The sequence below is a fragment of the Cavia porcellus genome, unplaced genomic scaffold (assembly GCF_034190915.1).
Source record: "Cavia porcellus strain 051 isolate PalLab524CR breed Dunkin Hartley unplaced genomic scaffold, mCavPor4.1 scaffold_20, whole genome shotgun sequence".
NCBI classification, from domain to species: domain Eukaryota; kingdom Metazoa; phylum Chordata; class Mammalia; order Rodentia; family Caviidae; genus Cavia; species Cavia porcellus.
The window spans coordinates 53,160,820-53,174,814 of record NW_026947503.1 but is presented as its reverse complement, the minus strand read 5'-3'; the positions used below and the strand labels follow the sequence as shown (position 1 = coordinate 53,174,814).

Below are 13,995 nucleotides of genomic sequence, written 5' to 3'. Positions count from 1 at the left end.
AAAGATTTTTTTTTTCAAAACAACCAAAAGCCATGGTTTCCCAATAGATTAGCAGATGCCCCTTTCCAGACACTATGATACACATCACAAAAAAGTGGGCACGTCATTACAGAACAGGCAGCTGTGTAGGCGCTCAGCCCTACTAAACTAGTCAGAGTGTTTCAGAACTGCTATCTAAAGATATCATACGCCAGCTCTCATGTTACTGCAGATAAGCCTTAATCAGTAAGCAAACTAATCTAAATCAAATTCCATCTAGTTGAAAATAATCATCATGTGCTGCCCAGAGGTGGCAAGTATGAATGAATGACTGAAAATACTCATGGTAATTGCTGGTTGCTATTTATGTTGACCAGACTGAAGGAGTTTACTTAGTGAAACGACTAAGCATGCAGGCCACCAGTGCAAAGCGCACAGGAATATCACTGTTAGCACCCACACTGAAAACAAACTGGGATCCTCTTCCCAATGTCACGGTGCGGTTGTTATTTCATAGTGTCAGACACTGCTAGTGACAGAATGGAAATTTATGATTGTAGTTATTTCATTTGCAAGTAATGTACTACCACAAGAGATGTTTCTGCCTCAGTGGAGTGGAGTTAAACATTAAGGTCTAAATATTATCTTCACAAGCTCAAGATGCTTCTGTTTATAAGTGGATATGTGCAAAATATTAACAATGAACATTACTGAAAGATTTTTTTAATTCTCTGGGGTGTTTTTACGTGATAAGTCTCCCAAAGCAACACAGCAACGTGTCATGAAGTGGAAAAGAAAACAGTTCTAAGACAAACTTGCCACAAAACAAGTAGCTATTTAGGCTGGCTCCTGTCAGCATTCATCCTTCTCTGTGTTAGACCAAAATGGTTTCTATCACTGCAACATCAGAGCTAGATTAAGCATCAGAAAACCCAAGTTCTAATTTTGGGTTTGCAACTAACCATCTAAGAAGCTATATAATCATGGGAAAAATCTATAATCTTTCAGGGCTCTAATTCACTTGTCTGTAAAATGAGAGGGTTGGCAATAAATGCTTTTAAAAAAAGAGTAGAAAAATACAAGGTAAAAATAACTACCTAAACATAATAGAATTGATCCTAAATTATAAAGCCAAATACATGCATAAACCATAGCATAAAAAATAAGTGTGAAATAAGAAAACATCATGGCACTACATGGGGATAAAGAAGCTGAAAAGAACTAATATACATTTAGTCCTGTAAGGAAGATTCCTATAAAATGCACTCAGGAAAAAAACAAAAATAAAAATATCAACTCACAGACTCTATATTCCCTTTGCCCCAGCAGTTCTACTTTCAGACACAAATTTCCAAAGAAAATATCAAAGTTCTCCAAAAAAGAATCTCCAGAGCAGCACTATATATGAAACGGCAAAGCTGGAAACAACCAGTATGTTCAAAAATAGAGATCAGAGTTGAGCAAAATAGAACAAGGTTTTGGTAACAAAATAGAACAAAGTTTTGCTAACAAAATGGAACAAGGGCCCATACGGTCATTTTTCAAATACTGGGTTATCCTCAAAGAGTGCAACTATATTCACCTAAAATGGACATAAAAGTTTGCTCAAAAAATATGTTTGCCTTCTTTATTTCACCATATATATATTATATATATAATATATAATATGTAATATATAATATATATATAATCTATATATATATATATATATATATATATATATATAATATATCAGAAGAGAAACTGGAACTACAAGGATATAACTACTTCTTTTGGTTTGCCATTTCTAAAGTATTCATGGCATCATCAGAAAATAAAAGGGGAACCAGAACCATGAGCCCAGAATGGTTTCTCCACTACTGCTGTGCTTCTTCTATAGTTTTCCTAACATGACTAGTACCATCTTACTTCTTTTTCTAAAACTTAATGCTCTTCAAGTACTTTCACAAAGATTGGTACTCAATTGTTTAAAAAATGGTCAGCATTTCACGATAGCTAGATACCAAAATGTTAAACTCTGACACAAAGGTAATGGAGCAGTTGTATCCTATGTAACCGTACTATACACATAGGTCAGTCGTGCCCTCTTCTCCCCAGATGTCAACCCTTGGAAATCAGTGGAAACAGCAAGGCATACAAGTTGTTATTATTTAGGTTTTTAAAAAGAGAATAGCTATTTTAGGCACATGCCAAATAATCCCAGCACTTGGGAGGCTGAGGCAGGAGTGTGGTCACTAGTTTGAGGGCAGCCAAAGACAACATAGCAAGAAACTCTCTCCAAACAAACAAATAAAAAATAACAACAACTATAAGCACAGTAAAAAAGGAAAACACACAAATACCCTAGGACTAAACAAAGAAATTTTTTTTCACCAGATGGAAAATAGCAAAACTACAAAACATCATTAAATTATATGGTGACGTTTCTGAAATCACCTGAGTATGGTTGACTATTCCAGGAGGTCAATGCCCCTGTAAACCATCATGTACCCTTGCATAATACTACTTCCTTCCTTAAATGGCAGAATGGATCACTAGCCTGTGCTGAAAGTGATCACTCTGGTTGACTTAGCAATTAATTCCTTTCTGCTGTGGAGTACATGTGGCAAACCATCTCACTGTAAGACATGGAACTCACAAGCATAATTATGGCACAGTATCTGGCTTTAGTGCATCAAGACACCAAAAATTCCAAAAATATAGACGAGGTAAAACCTAGAAAGACATTACATTACATTTTAAGTATTAGTTGCTGAGAGTACTCTTAAAAACAGGTATGTTGACACTTCACAAAAGCCTAAGGAAATTCTCTTTCTTTCCAAAAATTTTTATCTACAAGCCAGTATTTTTATTTTTACTTAATTTATGTATTATTTATTTATTTAGATGCCAAAAATCAAACTCAGGATCTCAAGCTGGCCAGGTAGGTGCTGTGCCACTGAGCTACATCATTGGCCCCAATAACTTTAAACAGTGTGTTTCAAGCTGTAAGGTGCTGGTAGCACTTTTAATATTTTCTGACAACTATACAGAAAAAAAAAGCCATAGTGTCATATGTGGAAAACTGTACTAGACTATGATACACACTTCTCTCAGTGATTAGCTAGAGCAAAAAAAAAAAATAAATAAATATTTTTATTCTTTCAGGATTACAATTTTAGCTCCAAAACTTGTTTCCATGTTACACTAAAAAGAAGCTGATAAGAAGCTATGCCCAATTTCTACTGTTAGAGGCATTATCTAATAGTTAGAAAACAAGCAATCACTTTCAAAACTATAGAAAGCCAAAGTAATTAATATTAGGTCAATGATTTCTACTGACAGACCATGTATTTGCCTATAATCATCAAATTATAAGCTTTTAGGAAAAGGAACTACCCACTCAAAAATGAATTGCAGAAATGTATTGCAAAATACAAGAAAATCCCACTGATGTTATGTTTGAATTATGTGGAATTCTATCAGTATATTTTGCACATTCAAAAAACATCTACACATCATATGGGTCCTAGGAGCCCACCTAATAATTTAAAGAAAATGATAAACATGCAGAACTTCAAGTTTCACATTAAGTCAAACAAAATTTATACACCGTGATTTGAATTAAGTCATCATCATGTCAACCATTACTCACTAGACAAGAGAGGAGTTGAGACTAACTCATTCTTCTATTAAAAACACCATGTGCTGAGGCAGGACAGAAACATGCCTCTAAGAATATTAAAACTCAACTTCAGAAAAATCACTGAAGCGTGAGTGGATCGATCATACTTTAAATAAAAATTAAAATAACATATAAGTTACAAAAGCGTTAGTAGCTAAGAGGTCATTTACATTTCAAAGTCTCCTGTCTATGGTATTCTTAAGCAATGTACCATTAAGATTTGTCAGTGCTATGGAGACACTTCAATTAAGGCTATGTGGTAGAGCTCTGTGTAAATTAATTAGTTGAGGTTACACAGATTTTCTAAATGCAGCTCTCTAAAACAGCCTCAGAGATATGCAAGATTTGCAGGGAATTAAAATTTAAATACATCTTACTAATCAATTCTACTTGCTTTCACATTTCAATGACATTCTCTGTAATGATAAATAAGTCCATGAAAATACTACTACCTAAAGTTTTACTTGCTCTCAATTGGAAAGTTTTTTTTTATTTATTTATGTTTTTATTTTGCTTGTGATGTCCAGGTTTTATTTCAGATTTTATCTAGACTTCTGGCAAGAGTTGTCATAGGATAACTACAGTAAACCATCCATATTTACATGGAAAATGAATCTATATCTGACTTTAGTAATTTCTATAAATGTATAATAACAAAAATACAAATTTCGTGAGTCTCCACTGAAATTACTTGTTAAATATGTATATCACAATGCAGATAAATATTAAATTTTGACATTTTATCAAAGATGATATTATAGTTTCCTTTTTAAAACTTAAATTCAAAAAACTAAGTGATTGTCAAGGCTCTTTTTTAAAACAACTAGAAACAGATGTCTGATGAGTCTTATGCTTCAAGACATAAAATGTATGCAGAAAAAAATACTAAAAATCAGTTGTGTGAAGGATCATACTGTAAATCAAAAAAGAAAAAAATATGAAACTTTCAAGAGACCAGGAGATTTCCAACTACAAGCATGAAAGATGGAATCCTAAAGTCTCTACAGTCTCATTATAGTAATTGTGAAAAATTCAGACTTATTATACTGTGGAAATGATTTAGAGACTTTTTTGTAAATGGCTGATTCGTTTTAAGAGCACAGACAGTATATATGTACAAATACATCTTGGGAGATTGTACCATTGAGAAGAGGCTGCCCTTCATGCACATCCTTGGACAAGACGGCGCTGTAAACATCTTCAGGAAATCCAGTCTTGCATAATGCGGTTTCACCAGAAGCCTCTACAGATGCCTGCAACACAAGAAAATAAAAATGTGTGCCATGACTGCTGCCTCCTTCAGCAGAGAAACATTCCACTTGGCATTTAGCCTCATTTTTTTTTTTTCAACTGTCTTGTACAAATAACCCCTTTGTTTCAGAAGGGTTACAATTAGAACGTAGAGGTCAAAGGGTTAATCTTTTTGATAACTGGCATGGAAGAAACAAATCCCACTTGTCTAGTGCAGTGAAATCTAAATAATACACATTCCAGGTTCTTCTAAGGACTGACCATTTCCATTAAAATGGTCATTGTCAATGAAGAACTACCAAGTGGGCGTCAGGTTGGAGGGAAGCCAAATGGCATCTGGGACCACACATCACCATTACTAACAAAAATTCTCATGAAATACATATGCCTTCGAGTATGTACATTTTTATCTTCATCTACCAAGTTTGTTTCAGTACACCCTGTTCTTTAAGAAACAAAACTATATTTACTGAAGGATGTATTTTATACCAAGTCAAACCAATCAACAGGATATATATCTTATCTGAAGGTCAAGGATACATTAAAATATAAATAAAGCTAGATATAATTACGTTTCTTTCTTATACTTAAAATTAAAAAACAGTCAAGATTCTCTTGCCATCTTGCCTATCCACATACATTACAGTCAGTCACCTGGGCCCTATCTTCATATGCAAAGTTAACTCCTGTATGCTTTGAACTTAGTCATACTAAATGCTACTGAACTACCAAGCTAGTTTCACTATCTCTTCTAGCCCATCTGGCACAATCACAGGACAATTAGCCCTGAGCACAGCTCTGGTAGCAGATGTATCAATTATAGGAAACTCCACCCTGCACTGATGTAGGTTCAAACACAGCAGAAGGGAGAAAGGATGCATAGAACATCCCAAGGCAGCTCTTTTAGTAGCCACAGGGAGGGCACCAGAACAATCCACACTGGTATGAAGAACTAGAAATTGATCAAAAGAGGAAAGGGAAGCCCCAGAAACAGGAAGAACTCAGAACAGGTATCTGGATGAAACAATGCAATGCAGTTTTATAATTAAAGGAAAACCCGTTGGTGGGAGTGTAGACTGGTACAACTGTGGAACCAGTGTGGAGATTTCTTAAGAAACTAGGATTAGAGGAACCATTCAACCCAGCTATTCCCCTTCTGGGTGTCTTCCCAGAAGAATCAAAAACATCATACCACAGCGATATATGTGCACCCATGTGGATCGCAGCACAATCTGTAATAGCTAAATCTTGGAAACAACCCAAATGCCCATCAACCAAAGAATGGATAAAAAAGATGTAGTCTTTTTAAAAATGTAATGAAGTGTTACTCAGCCATAAAGGAGGATAAACTCAAGACTTTTATAGGTAAATGGTACAACTTGAGATCATAATCATTAAGTTAAGTAAATCAGACCCATATATGTAAGCATTATGTTGTCTCACTAGAGTGAGAAGCTGATAAGATTCAAGATGTGAAACAGATACTGTGAACTGGGAAGAAACTGTTCAAAAGAGGAGAGAAACTGATGGGAGAATGGGAAAAGGAAAGGAAAAAAAAAGAAAAAGAAAAAAATATGCATTATATATATATATATATACATATGATAGTCAAGATATTTATATAGCTAGTTTCTCTTCATTGAAAATAAAGTTGGTGCTAATGTTGTTTGGACAATATTTCATGCTGATATTTTGTATTCTGAGTAACTACTATGAAGACAGCAATGTATTATTGTTACTCTCCTATTAATCTGATGCAAAATTTTTATTTTATTCTTATTTTTATTCTCTTTAAAATAAAAAATAAAATAAAATCAGGGAAAACCCAGATTATGTATACAAAGTTTTGTGAATACGAACGTACCTAAGTCCAGACTAATGCAACAGCAAACTATTATTTTCAAATCTGAGAAAATACAGAAAAAAAATAAACTTGAACTTTATTAAACATCACACAGAATTTAACCTCAACATAGCTTAAGAAGTGACAGTGAGATAATGGTTCAAACCTATCAGATTCCTGAAGTGTTTTAAGTCTGTAAAGTGCAAGAATGCACTGACTAAACACAACCACACGGAGGGACCAACCTCCTTACACAGGTGTAGCTGGCTGCCTTGGGGTAGAATTTAGCAAAATTTTGGGGACAGTGGATGTGGGTATACACGATATCGCAGGGATGCTCTCCTGGTTGTTCTGGTAGGTATGTGCCCAATGTTCACTGGGGCAAGGTTTCAGCAACAGGAACTAGAGTCTCCCTAACTGTCCATCAAAAGAAGGGGGGACAAATACATCTGCACGTGTCCAAGGAAAGTAATACCCAGCAACACTAAAATCGAAAACTTAGAACTTTGTGGATCCTCAGGGCTACATTTCAAAAAGAGAAGGAAAAAAGAGAAATTCAATTACAATCCAAGCTAGGAATTACTATTATTTTTAGTTCAAAAACCTATTTGTGTGACATTCCAAATTCAAACCGAATACACAGCACACAGCAGTCTGAATTTTGCCAAAAACCTAAATGAAAAGCATGATTGATGATCCATTTATATCACATTTAAACACATATGGCAATACAGTGTTACGGACACATATAAATGTAGAAATATAAAAACATACAAGGCAGTGATAACAGCTACTCCAGGGAAGGAAAAAATAGGAACACAGCAGGCAAGACTGTACAGATGATTTCATATTTTTCTGTGATTACTTCTTCCAAAAATAAAATTAAAGCAACAAGGTAGTATCTGAAGATTTGCACAGCACATAGATAAAAACTGCATTATTCCCTACATATCTTACATTATATGCTCTATGTATTTCATAATATAAAAGAGAAAATTATTAGGACCAAACAGTATGGCCCTACATGCCCTATATGTTTCACATAAAAAAAAGTTGGGACACCATAGCTAACATACTCGATACCTAGAAATACCCAGGTATTTGCACTATCTGCCTGGCACAAAGAGGGCACTCACCAGGGGGATGCTTTTGGTGTCAGGTAACCAAACAAATATAGGGAACACCCTAGTTCATCACAAGATGCACAAGCCTGTGTCCCACTCCTGCTGCTTAGGGAGGCAGGTCAGGGAGGAGCTGGGCGGGGTAGGGGATAAGATGCAAACTGTGGGAGGCCAAGAATGAAAAGGGCCACATTTCAACTCAAGCATTCAGGTTAGGCCAACGCTCAGGTTTAGAGCGAAATCCTCCAAGGTCTAAATAATGGAGGAAAATGAAGCTTTTTTTCAATCAAGGACTAGTCTTGCTTCCCAGTAGACTCTCTGCCCTGAGATAGGGGAATTAGCAATGACGGATCCATGCTCCCAGCCCACAGGAATGGGGTTTCCAGGCAGCATCAAATCATCAGGAATGAACAGGACGCTGGTTTCAGATGTTTAATCTCCTGAAAATAAAGGAACTTTGGCTCTCAGCATGCCACCTTTTACCTACCCAATCTGTGCTCCTCTTCCTCAGGTGTGAAAGGCAGCATCGACCATGAGAATTACCTAAACCATGTTTGTAAAGCACATCTCCAACAAATCCTGGCTACTCATAATAAAAAGCTTGTATGACTTTGGGGATTTTTATGTTCATTTTACTCAGCTGAAGACTCCTCCAAATTCTTCTTCCCCACGACAAAAAAGGATCCACAAAACAATATACTGTTGTTAATCTATAATGTGTTTTCATGCTCCATAGAATTATTGAAATATTTTTTCTCCCTAATAATTTATTAATTTCTCCTCTCAGTCCAAAATAACAAAATTAATATGTTCAACAAACAAACAAACAAGAAGGTATCAAACGAAGACAGTCTCCACACTGGACATATTGCAGGTTTCCTTTGTGCCATTTAATTCTTTCAGGTTAGGGATCGTACTGATAATAGGTCGGAGATGGAGGGAATTCCACAGCTGATCACCAAGCTCTAAGATCTTTCCAGGAAAATCAAGTCCACTCTTTAAATCCTCTGATAACAACGATTATTATTATTTTTTTTTTTTGGACACAGAAATTTCACTAGTCTAAAATCACAGTTAGAGTCAGGCATGGTGATGCATCTCTGTAATCACAGCACTTGGGAGGCTAAGGTAGGAGGATCACTGTGAGTTCCAGGCCAGCCTGAACTAAACAGCAAGACCCTGTCTCAAAAGAAGCAAACAAAAAACTCCTAGCTAACACTCAAATGTTCTGTAGTAGTGGTTCTCAATCAGAGGTGATTTTGTCTCAAGGGAACATCTGGCAACCTCTGAAAACATTTTTTGGGTGACACAACTTTCAGAGGAGTGGTGCTACTGGCTTCTAGGGGAAAGAGGTTAGGGAACAGTTAATCATTATAGGAACAGGTCAAGATCAATAAAGCCAAGGCTAAAAAACCATGTTGTATGACATTCCACAAAAAGGGAATGTCCGCCTAAGTTCACATCCCTCAAACAATTCATTAAATTCATGCTGAGACACCCTCTCAGAAAGCCCAAACTCTTACAGCTTATTTCCAACATTAAATGATTGCTCAGCCAGACCCAGGATGAAGTTCTGACATTAGAAGTTGAGAAAGGATTCAACTTCCAACCAGTTCACAATGGACACAAGGAAGAGATTGTGCATTACACACATTTTTGTACCTCTGAATTGTGCAGAAGTTTGCAAGACTTTTCTATAAAGGGCTAGGTAGTAAACATTTCAGGATACAGGATTGGAAACTCTGCTAAAAGCACTCAGCTTGGTTACTAAAATGCAAAAGCAGCCATAGATAATTGGAAAATGAATCAGCATTGCTATGTTCATTCCAACAGAACTTTATGGATCCTGAAACCTGAATTTCCATTTTCAAGTGTCAAAAATATGATTTTTCAAAAGTATCTGCACATTTAAAAATGTGAGAAACATCCTTGACTGTGCAAAAAAGAGGCAGCTGGATTATAGCCTGCAGATCCCAGGAATAGTGTATGTTTTACAAAACATTGCTATCCGACTTAATGGTCCTAAGAGTTCCCTGAGTAGGGCGTGAAATTATTAGCATTTTATAAATGAGAAAATAGGTTCTCACAGGCAGTGAAATACCCAAGACCTCACATCCAGAGAGAGAAATGGGTAGGACTCTTACTGCACTCTTTCTAAGTACAACAAAGAATTACTATTCCTTCAAGAAACATGCACTGAATGTCCGTTTGTTAATGAAAATGGAGAATGAGGCACAAGTCCTGCCCTTAAGGAGCTCAAGGCTTAATGTGGGAAGCAGAAATACTTAGAAGACACAGGAGCCTTGGGGTGATGTTGGGGGCCTCTCAAGCAAACCCAGGGGTAACCAGGCTGCAGGGGGTGGCAGGAAAATCATCCCAGGCACACAGGGCTTAACAAGGCAGCAAGAAACAGCATCATGCCTGGAGAATGACAATGAGTTCAGTGTCACTGGAGTCCAACAAGCGAGACAGGATGTCACAAGTTGAAGCTGAAGTGTTAGACTGGGTTAGATCATAGATGGTGGAGGGATTGGGGTGAGAATACCGGCAGGTGGAGGGTGACCAGGAAAGCCCAAGCTATTTGATAGAGCATTCTCTGAAATGCTCCGTGGGAAACAGTGGTAGCTGACAAGTGAAAGCCAGAGGACAAGTGACAACACACTCGAACCAGGGCAGGGGCTATGGGGGTGACGAAGGGGCAGATTTTTATCAATATGCAGACAATTATCACCAATGGGGTTTATTGAGAGCTGAGTCTCACTGCGGGAGGGCAGGAAGAAGTCATACCCTCACACCCCACCGTTTCCAGCTGAGTGACTGGGAACCTGGTGCCACAAACTAGAAAAGATAATCACAAAATTATAATGCCAGGAACAAAGTGCTAAAGAAGCAGAACCCATCTGTCTGGGGAAGTCAAAGACTCCATTGCTGGAATGACATTTAGGCCCTGACTTTAAAGAAGATTAAAAATTTGCTGGAGAAACTGAAGAAGTGGAAAAAAGTATCCTAGGCAAAAGGTACAGCACAACAAAGGCCCTGTTGATTTACGTTGGACTTGTAGTCTACCAATACCACACTGATCTGTTTTACCAGGCTTTCTTTCTAAGTCACAGTTTTCTTTCCTAGTATCTTTGTTGCTGCTTTGGGGCTCTCAGGAACAGTAATTTACTATCAGTCCCCTGAAATCTGATCTCAATAAATTAATCATTCCAGCTGATTTTGGTCATTTCTCCTAGGATTATGTGTCAAGGAAAACTAATGAAACACCCTAATGTCTTCATAAAAATGCTAAAGACCAGGCATGCCACAAGCCCAGACGTGGCCATTTCCCAGAAGTGACCCAGAGTTGAAGCCAAAATCTGGAGAAGGGGCAGTCAGTGGCATTCAGGGCATGGACACTGAAGTCATAGAATACCTTAGTTGGAATCCAATCACTACTGGCTGGGAGACCTCAGAAAACCCATAGTCCCCCTATCTGTACAATAGAAGCAATAAAGATAGGGCCAATGTGAGGACTAAATGTTAATTATGCATCAGACAGTCAGGTTAGTGTGTGACGTGTGCTCATTCACTATATCAGCTGATAGTCATAGTGGTATTAATACTACTAGGATGTCATGAATCTGAATCATGGTACATCTGTCATGTTCCCAAATTTGTGCAGCATAGCACATCACCGGGACATTTGTTCAAAATACAGATTCTTGGAATCCAAAACTCACCCCCACAGAATCTCAAAGAAATGTGGTGGATAAATCTGTATATTTAGTTAGTGCTTGCTTCTTGAAACATTTCTGAATCCCGAAGATCATACACCTACTTTTTGGCCCTAGTTTTCAAGTCGAAGAACTGAGTAACAACAAGGAAGAATACGGAACCAATTATTTTCCAGTTATTAATCCCAAGCTGTCTCTTCTTTTGGTTGAAAACTACATCTTGTTGATTTTGTTGTTTTTGTTCTAATAGGGACAACACTCTGGAGCCCATCCTTTAATAATTCTCTTCTTCTGCATGACTGCTCAAAGATGAAAAGCAGTCGGCCAGGGCGAAATTCACACTGGTCAGAGGACCTGAACTCATTTAGTGCTGCTTCGTGCTCTTACACAATCAGCTCACCTATCTTGAGTTTCAATTTCCTCTTACAAGTATTTGCTCTACTCTTCCCAGGCCGAAGATCGACCTTCCTGTTTAAAAAGGCAGAAGTGTAATAGGAGTTGAGGAGTCCTGCTTGCCTGTTAGTATTAGTCTCTCTTTTCTGGTCCTGAACTTGCAGTGACAGCTTTTTGTTCTTGTTATATTTTTCCACAGGCTTCATACTGTGGGCTAAAACCCTGAATCTACTACTTTTTTAGGTTTCTTTTACCATTATGGTCTTTTATACTCATCGTTGGTCACTGGATCTACTTTCCAAATTCCTCCCAGTCACTCCTACATCCATGATCTTAAATATTCCATGTGAAATCACAATGAACTGATTCCTTAATCACTTTCCTCACCTTTCCATTTGCTCCTTGATCAAGATAATTTGTGATTATTACTTAAAAATGTCACATCTGAGAGCAGTCCACACCAAAAAGAATCATTTTCTCTCTAGCTAGGAAGCCTGCCCACCTAAATCCCAAAACAATGTTGATTATCATAAAACTCTTAAAACCAACTGGATATTTTCTGCCCAAACATCCATCTCTTCCTTTTTCCCTTTCAGATATTCTATAGTTATGATCCAATACCAATTACTGTACTGTTATCAAATGCAGCCAATAAAGCTGAATCCTCATTATAATGTTTGTTCTGCTCACTCTTTATGGAGATAAAGGCAAGAATGTGCACAGTATTGTGATCAAGGCATCTCAGGTAAATCTGATTAAGTCTATATTCAGCTCCTTGAATATCACTGCTACCTTTGTGACCATGACAAGCCATATAACCTTATCTATGCCCCATCCTTTTATACAGCAATAATAGCAGTAGCAATAATAGTTTAAATGTGTTGGTTTTAAAAAAGATTCCTGTAAAAGGTATGCAGAGCTTAAAAATAATTCCTGTTTCACCACAAGACAAGGGGAAGCTAAAATGTTGTCACTATTGCTTTTTTGTGGAGGTTTTTCATCTCCTTGCTCTTTGAGTATCTTAAAAAATATTTTAAACGAAAAAAAGTAGGGGACTGAGTATGTAGCTAAGGATATGCAATGCCCTAGGTTCAATCCCTAGCAGTAAAAAAAAAAAAAAGTGCAAAGATTGTAAAGAAGGTCACCATGATCACACAAAAATAAAAATTCACTTAGAAAAATGGGCAAAAAAACCCCCACAAGTGGAATTACTTTCATAACATGTCATTTCTGGCTTAAGAGATAGAAAAAATAGTGGCAGGAAAGAGCATAATTATGGTAAAACTGCTTTGGGGTTACATCTTCCAAGTGATATAAGCAAATATAAACAATTAATGAAGATATTATTAAAGTGATTAGTTGGATACACAATAATATAATGAAGGAAAAGGTCAAGATCAATTCTGCACGACTAATTTTTTTTTAAATTTTAAATCCAATTTATCACTATCTAATTGCATTTGTCAAATTTTCTACATTTCACAGGATTCTACAAAGGATGTTGGAAGCATATTAAGAAGATTACTCAGGAATTGCTACCACCCTTGAAAGATTTTTCTCTGTGGCAATAATGCCATGGATGACACCTTGAATTTCATACCCCTGCAAACATGCTTATGAGCAAAAGAAGGCGGGTCCACAGACCCATCCTTTACTTTTCTACTGCAAATTTGTACGTTAGTGGTACAATAGTCAGCTATGCATTTCAGTACCTTTCCTGGAGGGAAACAAGAAACAGTCTATGTGTTAATGGTAAGGAGTGTGCATGTGTGCAAAAGTGGCAAAATGAGATTTGGACACTCCGCCCCCTCAAATAGCTCCACAGAACAGTTATTGTGTATGTTTACCAGTGCATCATGGAGAGTCCAGACCCACAACTCTTCAGGATTCTTTTTTTGTTTTTTGTTTTATTAATAGCCCAACTCAGTACAATGGTACATGAAAAACCAGATCTGCAAGTTTTGGAGGAGATCAAAAATGAATCATCAGATTATTCATGCATGAATTTTGAAGATGATTCATTAATGG

General features: G+C 36.9%; 1 protein-coding gene across 1 annotated transcript in view; it reads right to left on the bottom strand.

Moving 5' to 3' along the window:
- The window catches only part of Cdh2 (cadherin 2), a 205,745-nt gene that overhangs the window by 171,747 nt on the left and 20,003 nt on the right, over positions 1–13,995 (bottom strand). The window contains exon 2 of the mRNA XM_063231811.1: positions 4,785–4,896. Coding sequence (XP_063087881.1) covers positions 4,785–4,896 — 112 coding nt within the window. The remainder of the gene's footprint in view (positions 1–4,784; positions 4,897–13,995) is intronic.